Below are 25,308 nucleotides of genomic sequence, written 5' to 3'. Positions count from 1 at the left end.
TTAGATTTTGAATGACAGGATTACTGTGAATTTATAATAGTTTTCCATAGGTTTACGCACAGGGTAATAGAATGAAATTGGTCATTATTAAGTGTTACCAAAAATCAAAACGCCATCAGATATATAATTAGCAAAATAAAGAAGTCGTTATCAGAGATCCATGTCCAACAAAGACATAAAATATAAATGGATCTGTAGTCATATTGAAAAAACATGTTAAACAGAAGAGAAGAGATGACAAAGCGGGCAATACATCAACATTTTTTACTTGTACAATATTTGTAAAGGAAAAAGAAGGGCAGTTAAATGTAAAATATGAATAGATTTCAAGAGAAAGCAATATTGATTTGTGAAATTTTGGCAGAAAAAAGCAAAACAAGCCTCCAGTATACATGTTGTCCTCCTCAAGTGAAGCAGCGCCTCCTGCGGGCCGGTCAGATATAAACGCAGTCCTAAAATATCGGCTGGGAAATTTCCATTATGTGGAAAAGAAAAGTCTTTAGTTCTAGAAAATATAATTATATGGTTCTGTATGATTTATCTGTTTGTTGTGACAGATTGCATGTAAGTGAGAAATTTCAACAGGTTTGAATTTGGAGTTTGCCAACTGGTGTCATTTTATAAACGCTCAATGGTAAGGTGCATCATACAAAGATTATAGAGAACAGAATAAAATAACAGAATAAAAACAGAAACCAATAGAATAGTATTAATTATTAATAAGTGATATGTTAGTAAAACATTTTTCCAGCCTTCCATCAGACATCCAGTTCTCTATGTATTCTAAATTTCTCCCAAAAAGATTTCCTCTGCTGTCCTCTCCATATGAAAGACAGCTAGTGTCTGTTAATTGTAACATTGTTAAAAATAACAATCTAACTAGTGCTACGATTTTTCCGTTTATATGTTGAGTTTGTGTCGATGGCCCAGTGTTTCTCTGGCAGCACCGACTGACGTCTTCCAGTCCTTCGTTTATCACAACCTCAACATTTATATTCACATGGTGTCACTTTTTCATTATATTTATTTATTATTTGGCATTTTAACATACATGTAGTGTGGCTTTAATCTAAATGAATGCAGATTGGAATTTTAGTTCTAACTAAGATTTCTTGGAGGCAGACATAATCTCATTGGTTGAGTTAAACCTCAGTGGGCGGAGCCAAAGAACCACAGTTTTTCTGAGTGCAATTTAGCTAACTGGCAACAAGCAACTCTGGTCAAAAAATAAAAAATATGAATGGCAATGATTTTTTTTTTTCATTCATTCATGACCATGGCATTCGTGATCTTGGAAGCTCAGCAGCTAGCTAACTAGCTTACCTAGATAACTAGAGGCTAGTATGGCTAGAAACATTTAGAAATGAAACCACAGACTGTAAAAACATGGAGTAGTGACATCACAGAGCCACAGCTCCGCCTGCTATTGGTCCATAATCGACCTGTCAATCACTAGGAATACAACCCTGTTTTTTAACAGTTATATCCCGTTAATGACACAATTATTTTGAAAATCTCCATATGGACACACATTAGAAGAAGTGAAATTAGCTATTGAGACCAAAACCTCTTGTAGAAAAAATGTATTGACTTTATATTTTGAGTGAGAAGTTGGGTTGTGGCCCCATTGACTTGCATGGAGTTGGGCGGTTTGGAGTTGGGCGGTTTGGAGCCGGGCCCCAGGTCAAAGAATTGCTGCTGCCGCCACTTCCGCATTGGCTTCAAAATTCATCTGTGGTTTTGGCTGCTTGAGTTAAACACCAATCCACTATTTGCATTAAAGCTGCAGGCTGATTTGATGCTGTTACTTTGACAACTTTAAGCACGAATGCTTCAACTAAAACTTCTTTAAGTTCTCTAGACTCTAATAGCCTACTTCAACTAAACATTTTTAAGTGCTATAATTAGACATTTCTTTGAGTAAGCTACTTTAAGTACCAATATGTCAACTAAATGTTTCTTGCATTAATACATCAACTAAATGATTCTTAAACAATTCTTTAAAGATTTTAGCACTACTATTTTAATGAAAAGTTCCTTTCATTAACATTTTTTTGTTTACCTAAAACTAACAAGCTAACCCGTGTTACTTCCTTTCTCACAATGTTAATGTACAGAAGCTTCCAGAAGATGATGACCCAGCGTTTCAATGACAGGACCTACTGTGTCTTCCATATTAGCTTCTTTTCCCTTACTAAGCGTAATGTAAATTACATTTATATTTTGTGGTCCTGTAGCTAAGCGAGTTGAGCAAGGCACTGACACTGTCAGGGGTTCAATTCCCACTGCCCATATATGAATGTATCTTGGTGCTGTAAGGCACTTTGGATAAAAGCCTTCACCAAACACTTTGTGTTTCTCAACTTTGTGTTTGCAATCAGATTGCTTCAAAGCACATTTGAAGCTTCTACCTGACCAATCAGATTGCTTGGCTGGCTTCAAATGTTCTCTGAAGCAATCTGATTGGTCAGATGACCAATCAGATTGCTTGGCTGGAACTAGCCACCGCTGTATAATCTTTACTAGCCCACAAAAGTTCATCTTTCATTCTGATCAAATGTCACTGAGGAGGAACATTTCCTCCACCATAAAAACAACTGTCCAGAGAACAAACAGCATTAGCTAACACTTAGCACTAGCACAAGTGTATTGCAAGTCTATGGGCACCTTTCTTGCATTATAATCACATCAGAAAGTTACCAGCAGTATAATGCATTATAGGAAGGGCAAGAGCTGACACAGCCGCTCCATCTCGCTGGTGCTGGAAGTAAATCCCAAAGGAAACTCCTCAGTTTCCTGTTGTTTACAGCAATTCTAGTTTTGTTCAGTGGACTAGTGGGCATCGTTTCTGGTTTATCCTTTGGGGTGTAAACATTCTCCAAAAAAAATTAAGGTTACAAGAGTGTATGCCTATTCACTGCCATCGGTCAAAAATATTTCCTACGGCGCAAACCGGCTGCATGTCGACCAATCAAATAACTCAGTGTTAAGTCGTAAAAGCTGCGTCAAACAAGTTAGCCGTTTCCAACGTAGCTGCAATGATTTTCAGCCTCTGAATCCTCCTCATCTCCTCCTTAAAAACACATCAGGTCACTTAAGTAAGAAGTGAAGCAAATTTAGCAAAGTTTAAAATGTAGCTAGACTGAGCGCGCTCACTGCGCTAGAAGTGCACTTAGTGATGACGCACTAACATGCAACAAAATTTGTAGTAGACATTGGTAATCAATAAAATACCATGTCAAAGATAACTTACATAACAACATTGTGATTCAACCTAAAATTAGAAATTGATGGTAAGACCAAATCAATGCTATTAGCTGTGATGAGTGTGGAAATCAATGTCTATTGTAAGTTTGAATGTGGAATTTAATTCTGGGACCAGTCTGACATCACGTTCCTGATTCCATTCTATATGATATTTACATTCAGCCAAGCAATCTGATTGGTCAAACTGTACTGATCATTCCCATAATACTCTAGATAGAATTTTATGTATATTCAGTACTTTGGAGAAAACTTTTCAAACAGTACTCCTGTTGGTAACTGTTGTAGAAAAGCCATGACACACTAGAGGGCGCTCTGCACTGGGATTAAGAGTTCTCCGGGGGCTTGAAATCTGATAGGCCACCCTTGGTGCCACCCCAAATTTTCTTGTTCGTCATTGGCTAATTAACCCAACACGTTGAAATCGCCTGAAATGTCAGATTGTATTGTTTTAAGTGATGAAAGGGCCTTTTTTGACAGAAAAAGGGTGCTGAAGAGTGTGACGGGTGTCGATATCATGTTTCATTTTAAGATATTTCACAATCCAGTCCAGATTCTGTTTTTCACCTAAATAATGTAATAATAATACAAGTCAAATGAGTCCTTGCACTAAAAGAAACTAATTTGCTTCTAACATATTCAAAATTATTTGTTGAATATTGTGAACACACAATTGACAATCAAGCTATATTGCATTAAAGTTCATTTTTATCTCTCAACCTCGTTTTTTATGCTTATTGTCCTTGGACCCTCCAAGTTTTCTCAGGAAGACTCAAACCTGTTTTTAGATTTACATTTCTGTATTTTTGCCTTTTAGGTGACCTAGTTAGTTAGTCTCCACATTTCTTTATGTATTGAAAGCACTTCCTAAAGTTTTTCTAAACGACTAAATGAAAATTCAATGTTGTTCTTTTCTCTTCCCTCCCTTCATTCTTTCAAAGTCATCAGTATCTCAACATTACACACACACACACACACACACACACACACAAGCAATGTCCTCTTTTAAATCACTTCTTAAAAACGCTGTGTCACCTACAGGCTTTTATCTAATTGGTTTGTACCTGTTTGATTCCTGCTGTAATATTCGTCTGATTTGTTCTCATTTTACTTTGTGTGTGTGTGTGTGTCAGTGCTGACAGGGTGTATCCAGGTTTTCTCCACAACGCCAACAGCAGTAGTGATGATGATGCCACATCTGTCCATCTGTCCCCGAGTGGAAAGACTGACAGAAGATCAACTGCGGAGAGGAGAGGAGAGGAGAGGAGGGGAGAGGAGACGAGGGGAGGAGAGGAGAGGAGAGGAGAGGAGAGGAGAGGAGATGAGAGGAGAGGAGGGGAGAGGAGAGGAGAGGAGAGGAGATGAGAGGAGAGGAGAGGAGAGGAGAGGAGAGGAGATGAGAGGAGAGGAGAGGAGAGGAGACGAGGGGAGGAGAGGGGAGGAGAGGAGAGGAGATGAGGAGAGGAGGGGAGAGGAGAGGAGATGAGAGGAGAGGAGAGGAGAGGAGAGGAGAGGAGAGGAGAGGAGGAGAGAGGAGAGGAGAGGAGAGGAGGAGAGGGGAGGAGAGGAGAGGAGAGGAGGGGAGAGGGGAGGAGGGGAGGAGAGGAGGGGAGGAGGGGAGGAGAGGAGGGGAGAGGAGAGGAGAGGAGAGGAGAGGAGAGGAGAGGAGAGGAGATGAGAGGAGATGAGAGGAGAGGAGAGGAGATGAGAGGAGAGGGGAGGAGAGGAGAGGAGATGAGGAGGGGAGAGGAGAGGAGAGGGGAGGAGAGGAGAGGAGATGAGAGGAGAGGAGATGAGGAGGGGAGAGGGGAGGAGAAAACCTGTTACTGTATGTACATTGGTCAATATTTAATCAACACAGATGGTTTCATCCTTTAAAATGTTGCTGTTTTGTAAGTAAACTGCTTCAGCTGTATTTGTTCAGTGAATTTTACTTTCATGCCAGCAATCATTTAGTCAGAGCAGGAATCATATTTTGGAATGAAAGTCTGCACTTTTTAATGTTCAACAGAAGTAGGAAAACAATCTGGATACGATTCAGCCAGATCACATTTACACTTTTACATTTTCTCTTTAGTCCACATCAAGTCCACACTGAGACAAACTTCACTCAACCAGCTACCTCACTTCCTCCCCCAGTGTTTCTGTTTTGAGAGAACCGTGGCTACGGGTCATTTGAAATGGCGGCTGCGCATCAAGTTGTGCTTTTTTATTCGCTTTTTCTTACTTTTCTAAACAGAGGAAGAAGCCGTCTTAGACAGCAGAGCAGAAGCTGTTTTCTGCAGCTGCTGACATTTCAGCCGGTCAGAGCCTCCGCTGTTCAGAGGATGAAGTCAAAGCTGGTGAAGTATTTCCACCTATACAGTTATTGTATGTGAATTAAAAACGTGATTCAGTGTGGTCACACTCTGATCCCAGATTTTTATGTGGTTAAAGAGTAACTAAACCCCAAACCCAGATTCTAGTATATTTCTTTGGGCAGCAGACCGCTTGACTTGAGTTGTCCTGATCTGTCCTGATCTGTTTATTCATCAATAACCCCCTTCCCACCTGCATTAACCTGCGTCTTGGCTGATTGGATTGTAATCGGATAGCGCTTAAACATCAACTTAACCCCAAACCCAAATCTGTGTAAAACCGGACATCTAATGGTAAAAAGCATGCTACTGAAATGGCCCATCTACCATTGGCTGATCTTTGGTGCCAGGTGATGATGTCACCTTCTATAGAGTACAACAGGTGGTGACATCATCACCTGAGCTTATGCCTATCGGTCAGAGAATTCATAAAAGACACAATGATCCCAGTACGTTACAGCAAATATAGTCATAAAATCTGTTGGACTACCTTGACATCTTTGTTGTTAATCTCACCGCCGCTGGCTCCATATTTCTGTTTATCAGAGGAAGACATCATGACCTGAGCTCATTACTGTTCCTGTGTGTCTTTAAAGGAAAATAACTGTGTACCAGACCAAAATATGAAACAGACATCAGAGCTCACTTCATGACATTTGGCTCTGATAAAAGAAAATATGTTGGGGAGTTCTGCGCTGGTTGGGGGCGGTTAGCATCACGTTGGTGGCAGCGCTAGCCAAATGCCCAAAGATGGCTACTAATTACCCAACGTTCAGGAGGCAGTTAAAAAAAAAAAAAAAAGGATACAGTACTGAGATATGACTGAGATGCTATCTGTAACCTACTGAGAACATGGTGGAACATTCCAGTAAATATAATCTTAGTAATTTGTTTTGGCCTGTATCAGGTCCTTGGTGTTAGGTACATCCACAGAACTTGAATTGGATTGAAATGGCATTTCACTGTTTGCCGTGGTAATTTGGCTAGTACAGCATAAAATGGCGATTGTGGAATTTTAGGGGTTAATTGCTATGGTGACAACACAAGCCTGTGCAATACAGCCATAAAGTCTATCATGACGACACAGATTTGCTTGAGAACTGATGTGGCCACAGATTTGGAGCAGTGGTACGTTACGGGACGGTACGGTATGGTATGATATGATATGGTATAGAGTCAGTCCCAGTCTTTCTTTAACTCTGTTTCAACAGACAGGGGAAACTCGCCTGGCTCACCCATTACAGAAGAGTGGAACCTTCTCACCAGCTAGCGCCATCATGTCTACATAGGGCTTTTTGTGGGAGGAGCATCGGTGGGGCATCTCAACACTGTCCGGAGTGGTGCAAAGAGCCAACATGGCGACTCCCTCCAGTTGTAGACATTTGTCGCTGCTGTCGGAAACTCTGTTGTAGCTTCAGAGTTGATATTTGGTTAAGAGGAACAGCTCAGCGGGTAGCTATTATTTTTATCTTGTTGCTCTTCGGATGACAAAGATTGACGGACCAAACAAAAAGAAGAGCTGATTTGCTGTGAAATTACCCAATGACTGAGAGGCCGTTGGCTCCCAGCGTTGAGTTCACCCGGCCTACGGAACAGTTTACCAGATGAAGCTCGTATGGTCTCGAGTCTTGATGTCTAGCTACGCGAGGCTTGGTATGGTGTGGTACAGTATGGTACGCCACGGTATGGTATGGTGTTGTGTGGTATACATTGTGGTTTACACCAGATAACCAAAAGTGTATCTTGTTTTCCCAGTATTTCGTTTCAGCTTTAGACTGTCCTCACCTCGTCACAGCCTGAGCATCGTGGCCAGACCGTCTGGCAGTAGTGTCGTCCGCAGAACAGCTTCTGGTTGGACCAGAAATAGACCAGGTCCACCAATCCCTGGCCACACTCCGAACACAGGAAGCAGGTGGGATGCCACAGGGCGTTATGGTAACCGGCCCGCTCGGCGTAAACAACCGGGCTGTCCTTAGCAACCTCTCCATGGCAACCAGTACACAACTAGAGAGAGGAGAGAATATGAATGTAAATATGAGAAATCCTTGTTTTTTAACCTCCCTATTTATTCAGGGAGTACAAACACAGTGTTTTACCGTCGGTCACTGGCAGCTGCCCAGTACAACATTAGCCAACAGAGGAACCCACATACTTGTTCTTTGAGTTCGTTACTAAGACATGGTGCAAAAATTGCCCAAAAAGTGCAAAATAGTACAGAACAATTACAGCAGACATTTCAGCCCATTAGGCCATCATCATCGGTGCTGCACGCCCCAAATACAGGAAATCACTGGGTAGAAGTAGACGAGGCAGGTTGAGGAAGTGTGTACAACAAAAAAGTAAATTACAACACTTCATCACTAAATAACTCCTGGAATGTGTTGAACATCACAGATGAACAGTGGAAAAGGATCTGGGAGGAGTTTTTCTTTAAGAGTGTCTCCTAAACAGCAGCAGCGAGCGTCCACAGAAAGCTGGACTCACCAACGTTTTTTCCCCTCTCGTCCCTGTGGTATCTTGTGGTACAAACTGTCACAGATCGGTTTTCTGACAGGATTTCTGGGTGTTGTGGTGTGCAAAATTCAAACAGTTACCTCTCACCACCATTTGGGGCCACCAACATGCAACGTTAGTCACTCCGGGTAAGATCTAGTCTGAAATGTAATATTTCTGTTTCCTCAAAGCAGTTCTGCAAAGCATTACAACCCTCCACCTTCCCTTTCTTACCCTGCCACCACACACACACACACACACACACACACACACACACTCATACACACACAGGAAGAGGGTCTTGAACCAATTAGAGGCTTCTCTGGTTTCAGCCTTATGTTTCCACAGGCTCTGACTGGCATTATCAGAACCAGAATCAGTTTTATTGGCCAAACTATGTTTGCACAAACAAGCAATTTGATGACGGAGTGCTGGTTAGGTCACATTAAACATAAACTAACACAAAATTATAAAAGAAGTAGTACATAAAAAAACTGAAGTAGAAATTAGGGAATAGGTCTCTTTATGAGGTAGAATATAAAGAAGTAGTGTAGGTATGAGTAGTATATTAAAAACTAAAAATAGCTTTAAGAAACAGGATTCTTTTCTATACAGTACGGACATGGTTTTCCATTCTAGTCATTTCTGTGACTTCAATTCCTAGATCAACAACATTACAAGCAACCAATGGTAATGAGGTCAAGGGTCAGAGGTCACAGCACCCTGACAATGCATGCTTTCTCAATAAGCATTCTTGTGCGTTCTTGTGTCCTCCAGCATCTAAAAGAACGGCAGAGGAGGAGAAGTTTCATTGCGAGAACAACACATCACATCCAAACACCTCCGTTGTCTCCATACTGAGCCAGTTCAATTAGCTGGGAAAACGCCTTAATTGATCACGCGATGTCAAGCAAACAGTCCACCTCAAACTGTGACAGATGCCCCCAGGTTCTTGAGATCTGTGCTGAGGTCCCTCACCTGCCGTCGTTGCTGACGATGGCGATCGAGTTGACGCTGATGCCCCACGTCAGATCCGCAGGCTTCACCCGAATGTTCTTACTGTGTTGACTCTGTGTTGTGTACCTTCTCCATTCTAGACAAATAAACTTGACTTGACCTTGTTCTCCACAAGGACACAAGTGTCGACTTGTGTGTTCTTGGATTGGACATTCACCTGATAGATGGAACAAATATACCCGTGGCCCCAGAATGATCATGGATGACAGAGGAATGCTGGGAGACACATAGAAATGATCGCAGATGGAGGTTTTCAGTACTTACATGTTCAGTCTTCTCAGTGTTATCCGTCCCATTGGTGGAACTGGCGAGAGCAGCAGCATTGCTTTCGGTCGGGCCGTGGTCCTGGTGCTGCGGACCGGCCTTGCTATCGGTGTTGCCGTGGTCCTTGGCCTCCTTCGCTCTCCTCTGATTGGCTGCTTCCCTCAGAGCCCCGCCCTCCCCGGGTAAGGCCACCTCCCCGACTCCCAGCACCTCCTGTTTGTAGTGCTTTACAAACAGCAGCATGGAGGAGATCTGGAGGACGACACTCTGAATCACTGGTTCTATATAGAACCGTAATGACGCAAAGAACCCATGGATTTGTTAAATAACTCTGTTTTTACTGTCCCATATCACGAACAGACCATAATATATCTGCAGGGGTTGATAGGTTTGTTGACCAATACCAGTCACTCATCAATTACTTGGCCAGCTGCTGAGATTTCTGGCTTTCGAAACTCACTTCCCGGCCCGTAAAGTAGTGTATTTAGTAGGCTAGTATAAGTAGTTTAACCAATTACTGCTCCCAAGATGTAATAAATAGTGTAATATAATGAGTAGTGTAACTAAGTACTGTAGTGAGTAGTGTACTTAATTACTGCTACCAGACCATAATAAGTAAGTAAGTTGCTGCTGCTAGGGAGTAGTACGCAAAGTAACATAACAGGTATAATAAGTAACTGCTTCTATCAAGGGAGTAATAAGTAAAGTAATATAATGAGTAGTGTAACTACGTACTGTAATGACTAGATTAACAAATTATTTCTCTCAGTGGAGTAATAAGCAAATTAATATAACAAGTACTGTAACTATACCCTGTAAAGATTAGTGTAACTAATTACTGTAACTACAGCATGATAAGTAAAATAATATAATGAGCAGTGTAACTACAGTAATCCCTGCAACCAGGGAGGAATATGTAAGGTAATATGACGAGTTGTGTCATGAAGTGATTACTTTTGAACTAAGTAAGAAGTAATCTATGACTTTTGGGGTCCCAGTAGGGTACTGTACCTCCTCCGGGCCGGCCAGGCCCTGACACTGCATGGGGTCCTGATCGTAGGCGGGGAGCTGACCGAGGAGCTGCCTGCGCCGCTCCAACGCCCCCCCCGTCCCCGAGACCGGACGGCTGCCCTCAGGGAGGAGCTCCATGTACTGCATGGCCTGGATGGGGGGGGGGCAGGAGGTGAGGAAAGGAGAGAGGAAGAGGAGGATGACAGGAAGGAGAAGGAAGGAGAAGGTGGAGAGGAGGACAGGATAAAGGGAGGAGGAAATGGAGGAAGAATAGCAGGATGAGAGGAAGAGGGAGGAGAAGGAGAGAGGGAGAGGAGGAGGGGGTCGAAGGAGGAGAATTGGACGGGAGGCATGGAGTAGAAGGTAAGGAGAAAGGAGGAGAGGACAGAGGGAGGAAGAAGGGGAGGGAGAGAAGGAAGAGGAGAGGGAGGAGAGCAGGAAATGAAAGAGGAAGGAAGGGGAGAGAGAGGAGGAGGAAGAAGAGAGGAAGAGTTAGGGAGGGAAGGAGGGAAAAGGAGGAAGAGAAGGAGGAAGGGTTGGCTTGAAAGTTTTCTAAATACATTCATTACATTCAATACATTCATTTTTTTTTTTTTTTACAATAAAATCATTACCTGAAGTTCATCACTCAATATCTCTAAACTGTAGAGGATCCAGTCTGTAAAACTGTTCTCATTTAGTCCACCAGGGACTGAAGTTCCTTACTTACTTTAACAAGACTAGAGTCTAACAGCCGCGACGTTGAATTTTGTGGAAGCGTCTCTGCCGGGAATCGAACTCGGGTCTCCCGCTTCAGAGTCTGCAGTTTAACTCCCTGCGGGCCACGTGACCCGTGAAGTGGTGACGGGAGCGACCGACCGACAAAACCATCCATAGACCCCCTGCTGTCGTGGGGCTAAAAAGAACCACCATCTGGAGTCAACCAAGGACATGAAGCTGCACAAGGTGATTTCGCACTTTGGCGGCCCCTAGTGGCCGTGAGAGGTGGCAGTTTGAATGTTGAGGATTTCATTACCTAGGAACCCTGTGCAGTGAGGTCAGTAAACTGTGAACTGTGAAAAGTGTCTTCTTGACCAGTTAGCTAGCTAACAAGCTGACATTATCTAAACACCAAATCAATCAGATGGATCAGTGATGAAATGATCAGTTCAGTCAGAAACAGACAGAAATTAACCGTCTGTTCAATTCTGTTGAGACGGACAAGTTGTACATTTAGAAACACCATAAGCTGTTTACAGCCACCTTTGTCCAAGAGCTGAGGACCTCCAATATGGCTGCCAGAGGGGGGGTTAGGTCACCTAAAAGCCCTCTATACACCAGTAACATCAGAAGCCGTCCTATGTCAAACAGTTCAGGATCTACTTTTTGTCCCCCACAATGAAATCAGAGGAGGGATTATGGATCGTCTGTCCATCCTTCACGCACAATATCTTGCATGCCACTGATCAGATTTTGACAAAACTTTGGGGAATTACACGTCTCATTGCTCCGCTCTTGCATTTTCAAAATTACACTGATTGGCCTAAGGGAGGCGCTACAACGTTTTTTTAATTGTGTGTACATCACGCACAATATCGCAGATACCGCTGATCATATTTTCATGACAGTCATGTTTCTGTGTGTTTATTTATTTGTAACCTTTGTATTCTATATAATTTGTATGCATTAGCCTGCTGTCTGCTGTTGTCTTGTGACTCTCCAAAAAGCCTTGAAAAAGAAAGAATCAAAGACAGAAACTTTCTATGTACTGCTCTAAGTGTGTGTGTGCGTGTGTGTGTGTGTGTGTGTGTGTGTGTGTGTGTGTGTGTGTGTGTGAGTGAGAGAGAGAGAGAGAGCGAGAGAGAGCGATCAGGCATGGTGTTGGGTTTGGACCTGTCTGTACAAGCTAAACCACAGTAATGTTCCCGTCCTCCTCCACCTCCTCCACACACACACATACACACACAAACACACACACACACACACACACACACACACACATACGCACTCAGAGCTGACTAAACAGACTGAGTGTCATGCTCAATAATCACTGTCATTATAATTACAGGCTGTGAAACTTGAAACAGACAGAAGTCTGTTTTTAAAGGAAACCAGGCAGTCTGGATTGTTTGGCAGGGAGAGAGGGCTACAGAAACTAAACTAAACCAAACCAAACCAAACCAAACCAAACTAACCAAACATATCTAAACCAAACTAAACCAGTATCAATGTTTAATCCTCACCAGTCTCTGGTAGAGGCCAGCCGGGGCTCAGTTTTAAACTGAACTAGTGGGCCCAGTAGTAATGATTTATATGAAACATTTCAGTTGGGTTTTAGATTTTCTCATTCTACCAAAACAGCACTCACTAAAGTGGTCAATGATCTCCTACTTGCTATTGATTCTGATTCAACCTCAGTGATATTACTACCCCACCTGAGCACAGCTTTTGATATGGTCGACCATAACATACTCTTTGGTCTCGACAACTATATTTGTATTCGAGGATCTGAGCTTTCGTGGTTTCGGTTTAGAAAGAACGCATTGTGTCTTCTACAACAACATGACCTCAGAGTATTACAATGTGGACTTTGGTGTACCACAAGGCTCTGTTCTGGGCCCATTGCTATTCTCCATCGACACGCCACTTCTCTGTGAAATCGGCAGCGTTTCTTTTCAATGCTACGCTGACGACACTAAACTCTATATACCGATTGAACCGAACGACCTCTCCCAATTCCTAAACTTTTCTTCCATTTTGTTATCTAATGAGGTTTTCATGGGAGTTTTTCCTTGGTTGAGGCTAGTCAGGGCCTAGTTGTAAACTAAACCAAACTAAACCAAACCAGACTAACCCAAATAAAGACTTGTAATAGCTTTTTTTATCTGTAGCCTACTCTTTTACTATTTCCTTTTTATATATACTGGCTCATATTTTGGTGCATAATGTGCTGAAATGTCTTTTTATTCCACAGTGTTTTGATAATCTATAATGTGGCTATTTATTATCTCATGATGTGTACCGTTTAAACATATTTCAGATGACTTGTCAGCTGCCATGTGAGTACTTAATAAATTTAAAAACTTAAACCTAAACTTTACTCAATGCCCGTGTGTTTAATCCTCACCAATTTCTGGTTGAGGCCGGCCGGCGCCCAGTCGTACGTCGTGGTGTTGAAGGTGGGGTCTTTGCGCGACACCACCGGATTGGTCACGATCATGCGGTTCCTCTTGTACAGACGAAGGCCACCGCCTCCTTTCACCTTCGCCGTCAAATGGGAGCAGGGCGAGTCCGCCAGAAGGCGTCCCATTCGCCAGTCGTCTTCGACATCACTGCCGGGGGCGTGGTCTATGGTACTGCAGCCACACACCATGCAGGCTTTCCTGTATAGTGGAGGGACGATAGCCTGGTAAGACCATCCTGATCACGTGACCTCACATTCTGTTTCGCTCCACGGATCAGTCTGGACTTCCAGCCGCCCACATCGATTTTTTGAAATTACAATGTAACCGGGCCAATACAGGCCGCCGCTGGCAAAACAGTAACAGCGGTAACGTTAACATTAGCAGAGTAAACACAGCCATAAGTGCAGTTATTGCAGAAATAGACTCAATAACAACAATTAAACAAGAACAAGAGTATGCACTAGCGGATTTTCTCAGCGGAAAAGACGTTTTTGCCGTTCTTCCGACTGGATTTGAATTTGGATTCGCTGATTGGCTGAAGGAGTTTGTCTGTCAAGACGAGTGCTCCCGCCCACTGAAATCGATGTGGGCGGCGGGAAGTCCAGGCTGATCCGTGGAGCGAAACAGGATGTGAGGTCACGTGATCAGGATGGTCTCACCAGGCTAGAGGGACGATGGAGGATGAGAGGAAAGTAAATTATATTTCATAGAGGATTGAGAGGCATCAAACAAAAATCTCTTTCACATGTCCAGCTTGTTCAGGATTTTAAAGCGGTATTATGTAGTCTATGATCTCTATTGGCAACTAGTGGGAATCACAACAACATTGATAGAATTTATTGCCGCCTTGTCTCTGGTTCTGGGTAAACTGAGTTTAGTTGAATTTACCCTCCATTACATCTCTGATGACTTGCGCTGCAGCCACCCAGTTTCCCCACTGGATCAATTAAGTTTCATCCAATCTAATTTTAAGAGCATAGAAGAGTAGAGAGGAGAGAAGGAGAAATAGCAACACTGGGAGCTCGCTGCCACTTCCCTTTCATTTTTTTTCATTCATTCCTTTCATTGTTTTTCTTTTTCTTTCGTTTTTTTCTGGCAGGGAGAGAAAAAAAGAGAAGAAAGGGAAGGATTTTTACCTCCAGGAATGTGGCTGGAATCCAGAGCAGCTCTCCTTACATATCAGACACACCGCCGCTCCTCCTCCTCCTCCTCCTCCTCCTCCTCCTCCTCCTGCACTCTGCCTTACAGTCATCTGACAGGAGAGGAGAGATTAAAAAGAGGAGTGCACAGATACAGTGTAGCAAAAATACAAACTGAACAAATAAAGTCGGATGCACTATCTAACACATTCCAGGGTTCTTATACACAATATTAAATCAAGTTCAAAGACTTTCAATTACTTTTTCCAGCACTATTTTTCTGTTCATAAGGACTCCACACAAAAAGCAAGAAACATTTGCCAAAGCCTTACTGTGTTTTAACAACCATCGATGCTTTAAATCACAGGTTCACGTCAGTCTTCTTTTCTATGTTTTGACTTGCATTCTGTCAAACACTGCAAACATTTTATTTATTTATTTCAAGGTCTTTTTAAGCACCATCTCACATAAGAGGTTGATTTTCCAGGGATTCCAGGACTTCAATTTTGAAAAGTTAAATTCAAGGACTTTTTTAGGATGTTTTTTTCACTTTGAGGACCTTGTGCGAACCCTGACATTCTAATAATTTATTTAGTTTGATGCAATGAGGTCAACAGTAGAATCAGCTTCAATTCCTCGATCACCAACATTACAAGGAATCAGTAGTGAGGAGGTCAAAGGTCAGAGTTCGCAGCACCCAGACAATAGATGGAACGAATTCTCCTGTGAATGATGATGACAGAGAAGAGCTAGAGGAAAGAAAGAAGAGAGTTTTCAAGATATTGCTGTGAGTACAGGAGGAAGAGAGGGAGTGACTGAACTAGAGCAGCTGTGAAAGTTGAGAGACGAGGTCAGAGGTGTGGAAAAGACACACACACACACACACACACACACACACACACACACACACACACACACACACACACATGCAGGGTGGATGAGCTCATTGTGTTTCTCTCAGGAAGGTCCACCCAGTTACATCATCACTATCCTGCTGACACTATCTGGAGTCCTAACACTCCTCCTTTCCTCTCCTCCTCTCCTTTCTTCTTCTCTTCTCTCTATCCTCTTTTCTCTCCCACTCCTTTCTTCTCCTCTCATCTCTCCTCCTCACTCCTCTCTTCTTCTACCATGTTGTCCTCCTCTCTTCCTTCCTTTCTCCTTGCTTCTCGTCTCCTCTCTCCTATCCCCTCCTCTCCTCTCCTTAAAATCCTTAAAATCAAATACATTCACCTCTGCCTCTTATCTCCTCCTCTCTCCTCTCGTCTCCTCTCTCCTCACCTCCTACCTCCTGCCCTCTCTTTTCACCTCCTCCACTCACCTCTTCTCCCTCTTTCATCTTATTGCTTTTGAATTAATTTTCTTTTTTTCGCACATAAAGCATAAAGTACATTAAAGGGGAAATCCATCCAAAAATGTCCAAGAATTACAGTAACAATGTTTAAAAAATTTCTCTTCTCTTCTCTTAGTTTCTTATTTATCACGCTGCCCAAATAATAATATGTTGTCAGTCACCAGTCAGTGGGTTTGGTAGTTTTGGTGGCAAATGACATTGTTGACGCCCTGCTCAGGTCTCTCAGTGGGACGACCTGGTTATATAAAGGTTTGATAATCAGACGATGACCCGTTGACGGCTCGTTAACCTTTGATTTTTCACACCATATGAAGGTTTTGCAGCCGGTGCGCACAGTAAAGAGCTTTACAAAGTCTTTACAAAGCTTCTGGCAAGAAACCTGACTACTGTTCTGTTAAAATAACCTGCCGCTGTCTGTCTGTCTGTCACCAGGTATCAACATGAACCGCTGCCTATATTTATATAAATTTATGACTGAGGACACTTTTAGAAATTCTGAGATCAGAAATTTGCGAGAAAAAACCCCAAAAACAATTCACCTACAATGGCCCTAATACTCTTCTGTACTTTACAGACTGGATCTTCTAGATTTTTTTTAGAGCCACTGAATGATGAATGATGACTAGTGTATTACAATAGTGTTAAAGGTCTTAAAGTACTCTTTAGAGGACAGTGGGGAACACTTTTACAGTTTGGATCCTCTAGATTTTTAGATGTAGATCCTTAGATTTATAGATGTTTACAGGTACCGACTGACTAACCTCAGACCGGGACTTTCAGTTGTCCTTCTGACTAGTTCACTCATTTATTTCAACCAGTCAAACATGAAAATTTACTTACACCTAAACTATATAGAGAGAGAGAAAGCTGAGACAATGGCAGAAAGAAAGAGACAGAGAGAGAGAGAGAGGGATGGCCGGTCATTAGTGGTGAGAGAAGAGAGATGGAGAGTGTTTCGAGGTGTGAAGAGAGAAAGAGAGAGAGAGAGAGAGAGAGAGAGAGAGAGAGAGAGAGAGGTGTGTGTGACAGTGAAGAGCCTGTTGATCGCCTGCTGTTGAAAAGGTTACATTGATGACAGCTGGAATAGAAACAGCTGAACAACAACAACACTTCATTACATCCCTCTGGAATCCACTGACAGAGAGAGAGAGAGAGAGAGAGAGAGAGAGTGTGTGTGTGTGTGTGTGTGCAGTCCAACCAGCCTCCACACTGAAGTAACTGAGCTGATGAACTGACAGAGAACTGCAGGGCAGATCTGATCACTGGAAGACCAGCAGCCTCCAGTTAAATACTGGTGAATGTTAAATGTTGCTGCAGTTTGAAAACGAATCTCTCCGTCCGCCCGACTCCCAGCATCTCTCTTATTTCACTAAATAAGTAAATAAATTAATTAATAATAAATTAATTAATAATTATTTCACAGTTTTGATGTCTTTACTGTTATTCTAAAATGTGGAAAATAGTAAAAACAAAGAGAAATGCATGTGTCCAAATCTAATCACACGTCAGTTCCTCCACACGCCGACCAATCACATCCCACCACGCCCGAACTCTGCTAACCGGACTAACTCTGTAGAAACAGATCCGGCGCTCGCTCCTCCGGCAGCAGCAGGAATTCATACTGTGTTGGCTCAGTATGTCTCTTATATTGTAATTATATTGAAGTGATGTGCTCAGGCTCCGAGCCAAATCTGTGTCACGCTGCATCCATTTGTTCTTTGAGCAGAGGCACACTGCCAAAATCCAACTACATTACCATTTGTTGCACTAAATGGTTTATCTCACAGAGGCTCCTGACTGAAACAAAGTGCAGCGGCCATTACTCACTTATTGTAAGTACACAGTGAAAGTAATTGATTAATTTAGATTTTGATTGTCTTGGATGCCGACATCAGTGGACTGATGAGATCAGAACAGTGGAAGAGTTTTCCATTAAAGGTCCACATGGTGTAAACAGGACTCCCTCTCCTCTGTGATGATAAAGGAGTTGGATGTGTATCTAAACATGGTGAAAGTATCAAAACTAAATCCACACAATCCATATTAGAAAAGCGAGCCTCTAAACGAGCCGTTTGGACTTCCGTAACTTTGTGGCGTCACAAAGGTTCGCTCATTATCATTTCTGTAAGAAATAATAGACTAACAAAGTGTTTTTTTCAAAGCGGTCGAGCGGTCGTCATCGTTTATTACCGGAGAGTTTTCCCTACCTGTAGCCGCCGGGCCGCGGCGTCTCACGTTTCACTCTCGAAACGGTTAGCCAATCGGAACGGAGGGTCGTTAATATTAATGAGCCTTAAAGACACGGAGACAGAAACGGCCTGTTCTTGGTAAGGCTCAGAGAGATGCTGGAAAATGAACGTGGAGAAATGGATTGAGAGTGTTTTTGGTTCATGACACCACACACACAGCTTTGAATGGACAGAAAGACACAAAATAAAACTCTGGACAGTGAGAATATGGAGCTTTAATTTTTGCTCTGACATAATATCATATTGTAGGCTAATCAAATTTTGTGCTGGTTCAGGCTGATGTTGAACTCGCCCCTCTTACATGTCGCCGTCCGTCAAATGATTGGCTGGAATTTTTAAATTCTAGTTGATTTTGGGTCGTAGCAGCTACAGCAGAAGGTGAATAAGAAAAGAAGCTTCCTGTCCCGGAGTTAAAGGAATAGTTCACCCAAAAAAGAAAATTCAGTCATTGGCTTGGCTTCAGGAGACTGCTGCAGAGCTGCATGGAGTAATTTTATGGATATTTTTTGTTCTTTTCAGAACTCTAAAGATCAGTCCTCAAAGACTTCCGTTCTTTTGGAGAAGCCCCAGCGGTGTTATATGGACCGACAAACTGTGTTTCAGCTGGGATGAGGGTGAGGAGATAATGACTGAATTTTCACTTTTGGGTGAACTATTCCTTGAACTGTGTGCGACCCAGCAGCCAAACAAGACTTGTATTTTCACGGCGGTATTTGTATTTTCTGTGGTGCTATATTTAGTGGTCAGATAAGGCTGATATTCAGTAAGTGGATCAGACTTGGCGGAGCGCCGGCTCTGCTGCGTTGAAACACGCCAGCTATGTGAACGGGAAACTGCAGGAAACGCAATGAGATAAGAAGCTGGAGGTCAGAGGGCCGCCGGCCGTCTGCCCGCAGCACTAATGTAACAATCTCAGACATTTTCATATAAATCAAATAAATGAATCCCAAATAAAAATTTGGGATTTTGTCAGGAGTGAACTCGGCCAGCAGGGGCGCTGGTCGACATGTCCCGTGAGAATGAACATCATTTAAAATACTGGCCATGCGTGAGACTCAGAAAGTTGGAATATTTGGGTAAATGACGCCATCGCCATAGTAACACATCACCTTTTTGATTTGATGTTTTCATGACAACATTATCAAACATCCTATGGCAGCCATCGTAAGTTTATTCCTTCACACACTGGATCACCTCCATGTTCATTTATTTGTTTATTTTAAAGTAATAATCAGTGACATTTTGATATAACAAAATATCTGTCCTGCTCCTCTCTCTCTCTCTCTAACTCAACTGATCCAGCCTCTGTCAGTTCATAAATCTTCTCCTCTGTCTGTTCTGAACAGCCGGAGTCTGGTCGCTCCTTCCTGCCACTCAGGAAGTGATGCGTTTTACGTTTCCGCTTTGTTTGGAATCAACAGAAGAAGAAGAAGAACTGGGTAGTTAGCATGAGCAGCGATAGCCATCATGGCTGAACATACAGAGAGAAGAGAAACTCAAACTGCAGCAACAGAAAATCCAAGCTCCGCCCACACTGTTTGATTGACGAAGGAGGTTTTCAAATTCTGATGCCGACATCTGAAAATATTGGAAACGTCTCCTCATCAAGTTCCACATGAGCAAAACCAGAGGATAATATTCCACATGTTGCAATCTCCATCTATTGGAAAGGTGTGTGTTGTGAACCTGTGTGTGTGTGTGTGTGTGTGTGTGTGTGTGTGTGCCTGCCGCCAATGAGGCAACGAGCGCAAAGAAGCTTTTGGGCTTTGACTATTTGTTAAAACCTTTTTTATACAAACCACAGAGTTACGAAGCAAGCGTTATACAAGGCGCCAAACGTGTGTGTGATATGATTTGTCTGCAGTTTGTCTGTTGCTGCTGTGATTCAGTGGTTAGTCAGTGTGTGTGTGTGTGTGTGTGTGTGTGTGTGTGAGTGTGTGAGTTTCCCTGTTTCTTCGTCTCTCTGTTGATTTGTCGACTGAATCCCAGACTGGCAGGGAAAATCTGTGAGTGGAACTGGATGAAACCTGGATGTGAATCTGAGTAGAGATAAAGGTTCAACAAATCCAACTTATTCTCTAAAATTTGTCTTTTTTTCTAAACGTATGCTCTTGTTTTCTGTCTCTCCTCTCTCTGCTGTCAGACGGCGTGTGTGTGTGTGTGTGTGTGTGTGTGTGTGTGTGTGTGTGTGTGTGTTGAGTGTCCTCCTGACAGACTTGACTGTGGTTGAGATTCCAGCTCACCACTGCCGCTGGAACAATGTGGGACTTGATGGTGAAGCTGTCGGGGGGGGCTCGGCGTGTGTGTGTGTGTGTGTGTGTGTGTGTGTGTGTGTGTGTTTGGGGGGGGGGGGGTATTTCCACTGTGATTACGCCAGTTTTTCCAGCACCGGTGGGCCGAGGGGGATCAAACCCCTGACAGGTGACGCCGATCCGTCTGGTTATCTTCTTCGGACAGATCTGACTGCTGGACGGACAACCAGAGTTCAGATTACGGGGGGATTGGGGCGGGGGGCGGGGGGAGGGGGGAGGGGGCGGGGGCGGGGGGAGGGGGGGTGAGTCCCCCTTGTTCCAACCACAGCCCCCCCTCACCCCCTGAGATCAAAGCCGGCTCAGACATGCATGGCCGACCCGCAGACAGACCGGGGGTTTCGGCAGTGTTTCCCAGTCCGGTCCTGTAAGTTTTTGTTCCAGCTCTTCCTGGTCCAATTAAGAAAAAAACTTTGTCTGAAAATGAAAACTTAGCTCAGCAGAAAACTGAGTTGGGAACTGAAGCCGAAGGAAACGTATTTCTCTCACCTTTCCTGCATGGAGCTCGTTATTTAAAGTCGAAAGACATCGAGCTGGTTTCACCTGCGACCGGGCCGACAGGTTCACATCCTGACTTCACAGAAAAAGGGGAAACGATGGGCCGATGAGTTTGACTTCGATGCCGAGTTCATTTCCCCCCCAAATTTTCGTTTTCAGCGAAGGTTTTTCTTATTGAACCGACCAGAGCCTTTCCCTAAACGTAACCAAGTTCTTTTAGTCGCCTGAACTGAACCGTTAGCCGACCTTTTGGGACGTAATTCAGTTGGTGGCGGAGGAACGTTATTTTCACACAACACGTGTCCACGGCACGTAAATCGGCGTGTCAGAGTTCATGTTCATTTCACGTATTTGTGTGACATCACGTTGCAGGTTTACATGACGTGTGGCTTCAGTCGGTAACGGAAGCGACTCCAGACCTGAATCTATATGACAGCGATCACGCCAGGCGAGGCTCAACCCACATGAGCACAACATTTTCCCAATATGATGTTATTGCATAGTAAAAATTTCATAATTTCATAACAGCTTTGGAAACTGTTTTGAACTGATATCCAAAGTAAAAAAAGTCATAAACATATTCTGTACTTTCCAAAAGATTAGCTGGACAAAAATCTAGCCAAAATGTATTAACACAAATTCATCGTGAGAAACTCAAAAGTGCAAGAGCGTCAACAAGAAACTTCACTCAGAATCATCATTTGGGTAAACAGTAATGAAGAATGATGATAAAAACAAAGAATCAATATATTGGAACTGTACTGTGTATTAATATAGGTGCTGTCTTTAAGTGTCTTTCTGTTATTGTTGTGTTGTTTTTGTTTTGTTTCATGTTTGAATGTCTGATTGTATAATACTTGCAATGTCAGATATCTACAAGTCATGCGCGTGTGTGTAATGTTTGAAAAGAAAATTAATAAATACTTAAATGACAAAAAAAAAGAATCAATAGATGTATGATCAGAAACAGTCACCTGACCTGCACCAAACCACAGCTCAACTTTCATTCACCGCTGTATTTCACAGCTTCTCTGCACTCGTACAGGCTGTCAGCGTCTGAAGCTGCAAAAACTCTCGTCACACTTGTATTTCGTTCAAAATGGCATTAAAAAAGCTCTTGAAAAGCCTTCGATTCGCCTCAGGAGCGCTTCGGCACGTCCTGCACTTGGTGCCGAAGCTTCAGAAAACTGAACCTCACATCACCTCTACCTTCCTCTTCCTCCCAAATCACATCCTTCTCTCCCAGATCTTCCTCCTTTACTGGCTCGAATATTTTTGTCTTTAAAATCCCGTCCGTCTCTCTCCTCGGCTTTTCTTTCTCATCTCTAGCGTTTCTCTCTCATCTCAGGAGAATTTTGTTCCACCTATTGCCTCCTCACTATAGGTTTCTCGTAATGTCGCCGCTCTAGAAGCCGAAGCTCATCCTCCTGCTGAGCTTCTCTCTGGATGCGAACGGCAGCTAAAATGCCTCCGATCCGAATGGAAATGGAAGGCGAGCCTCGGTTCTCTTCCTACCTTCTCCATGGCGGAGGTGAAGTCCACGCGGCTCGGAGGTGAAGTCCACGCGGCTCGGCGGCTCGTCCGGCGGTCGGCTCCGGTGCGGTCTGAGGTCTCGGCTTCCCCGGCTCGCTCTGCCTCTGCCTGAGCAGAACAATGGGACTTTAAATTCCTCTCCCCTGTCGGCCTCACTTCCCTTTTCGACGCCTGCAGTCACGCCTGCTGCCGACCAATCCGCCGGCTCCGTCAGCTTTAACTCTTACGGCCGACTTTTAACGGTCCAGACTTTCATCTTACCCCCGCTGTGGATTTCGTCTCCTGCTTTCGACCGACCGGTTGTGTATTTTCTTCATCTCTAACCTCTTCCCCTCCTCTTGTCTTTACAATTTAACTCTGCTCTTTACTTTTACTCTACCTGGTAAAGTCTTTTTTTTCTACTCTATTCCTTTCCACGCTTCACTTTCACTCTAAATTGTTCTCTTTCCTTTCCTAAACTGTGCATGTCACTCCAGAAGTTTCCTGCGCTCAACAGAACTCACCTTCTCCTCTGAACTTCAGCTGTGGACTTCTGCTTTAGGTTTGTTTTTTTGTTTTTTTGTTGCTTTGTTGCTTTTCCTGCGGCCCTGAACGCAGCAGCTCCTCCAGTCTCGCCTCCTGATTCGTTCCCTGTGCTGCCGACTCGCCTGTGCAGCAGGACGCCGCAGGTTTCTGCTGTGCGGCGGCAGAACTCGCCTCCTGACTTCACCTCAAAAAAAAGCTGATTTACTGCCTGCTGCAGGTTTACCTCCCTGATTCAGCATGCCCTGCAGGAGGAGACTGACTGGGAAACAGCACACTTCATTTGTAACTTCCTCGCTATATCACAAGTTCTCCCTGTTATTTCTGCCTGCAGAGGAAGATATTTACTGCCTGCCACTATGTTCTATGTAACAGTAGAGTCCTAATTCACTTTACTGCAGCCTGAAAACACATTTAATGTCCTCAACTCTTCACTGTCTGTCTCTCTGTCTCGTTTTCCAGACTGGAGGAATACCTGGAGCAGCGAGGCTTGACTGAGCTGTTTGTGTTTTTACTAGAGAGAGAGAGAGAGAGAGAGAGAGAGAGAGAGAGAGAGAGAGAGAGAGAGCCTTGTGGGATTCCCTTCGCAGCCTCTTCCAACCAATCAGAGCAAGCCTGAAAACCCCCCAGCCAATAGGAGCGTTGTAGTTTCCTCCTCCTCCTTTCATTCTGCAGTTTTTCATCTGCTGGCTCAGAGGAATGTAACCAGGTGTGTGTGTGTGTGTGTGTGTGTGTGTGTGTGTCATCTTCCCCACAGACATTACACAGCTGCAATAAACAGACGATAAGTGAATGTAATCTATACAAGGAACAAAGAGTCGGCGCTCATGAGCCGTGACTCCAACCTGTGATGTCATCGTGATGTCATCAGCTCCACGCTCGGGGAGACGGACGATTTATTTGTCACCTCTGACGAACAAACCAGGCCGGTTCGTTACTCAACTCTCTTTAAGTTGCCATTTTCATAGAATTTGTATTAGTTTTATCTCTGATTCTAATGCATAATTTTTTTATTTTATTGATATTTTATCTTTTTCTTCTTTTTTTTCACTTTTCATTTTATGTATAGCTAGTTTTTAATACCTTACACTTTCAAATCCTTTTAACGTCTATTGTATGTTTTGTTGTATGAAAAATGCTGTATGAATGAAGCTGTCTCTCTGTCTGTCTGCCTGCCTGCCTGTCTGTCTGCCTGCCTGTCTGTCTGCCTGCCTGTCTGTCTGCCTGTCTGCCTGCCTGTCTGTCTGCCTGTCTGCCTGCCTGCCTGTCTGTCTGCCTGCCTGTCTGTCTGCCTGTCTGTCTGCCTGTCTGTCTGCCTGTCCGACAATAGATGGCCTAAGAAATAAGGAGGGATTTGTTTTTACTTTGTGAAGAAAAAAGAGCAGGAAGAAGAGGAAGAAGGAGGATGGGAGGTTTTTTGAGACGACAGAACGGCTCATCAAGGTCAATTGAAATCAAGACATTTTGATGCCAATTAGAATGAAACAGAAGCCAATTTATCCACTGAAATCGACATGAAAATTGTCATATCAGAGTATTGGTGACGGACGGAGTTGTGAAACTGTTGGTTTCGGGGTGAATTGTTCCTTTAATAAAACATGGGAGAGTTGCATCACTGTGTATTGGTGCATGTTTATCTGGCTCTGTGGCTCCAGCTGCTGGACAGGATGAGTAAAAACTGTTCAGGTTAAACTCACAACGAAGCAGCATGGTGAGAATAATCTGGTGTGTTTCCTGTGGAAACAGGATGTTGGGACAGGACATAATGGGCCGACGGTGTTAACCAATGAGATATCGGTTAGGAAGATAAAGACCCTAACCCTAACCCTTGAGTGGAGGGGCGGGACTTTAAATATCTGTGATGTTTTATTGGTTGGAGTCTTTATTTATGCCTTCTGGTGCAGTTTAATACATCCATGGGTGCAGCATGAGGTCACCATTAAATGTTAGGAAAATAAAATGTTTTTAAATTTTTTTTGCCATTTATTGTTAAACAGGTGTATATTATGACATGAAAAATTAGCTAAAAGGGTGAAAAAGTATTTTTTCTTTACATTGTGACTTTGAAGATATAATAATTCAGGTTTTTCACAGACAGACCATAATATATCTGTGTGGCTGATAGGATTGTTAA

At 43.3% G+C, this 25,308-nt stretch overlaps 1 protein-coding gene across 1 annotated transcript; it reads right to left on the bottom strand.

The window, feature by feature from the left end:
- Window positions 1-4,130: 4,130 nt before the first annotated feature.
- Window positions 4,131-24,031, bottom strand: lmcd1 (LIM and cysteine-rich domains 1). The gene is made up of 8 exons (XM_078283627.1): window positions 24,020-24,031; window positions 22,635-22,760; window positions 14,707-14,822; window positions 13,513-13,768; window positions 10,407-10,556; window positions 9,396-9,647; window positions 7,407-7,625; window positions 4,131-4,504 (listed from the first exon to the last, which is right to left on the bottom strand). The coding sequence occupies exons 1-8, from the start codon at window positions 24,029-24,031 to the stop codon at window positions 4,394-4,396; spliced, it is 1,242 nt and encodes a 413-aa protein (XP_078139753.1). The 3' UTR covers window positions 4,131-4,393.
- Window positions 24,032-25,308: the final 1,277 nt, after the last annotated feature.

The sequence above is a fragment of the Centroberyx gerrardi genome, chromosome 5, assembly GCF_048128805.1.
Source record: "Centroberyx gerrardi isolate f3 chromosome 5, fCenGer3.hap1.cur.20231027, whole genome shotgun sequence".
Lineage (NCBI taxonomy): Eukaryota > Metazoa > Chordata > Actinopteri > Beryciformes > Berycidae > Centroberyx > Centroberyx gerrardi.
The sequence above is the reverse complement of the archived record's forward strand: the minus strand, read 5'-3'. Positions and strand labels throughout refer to the sequence as shown.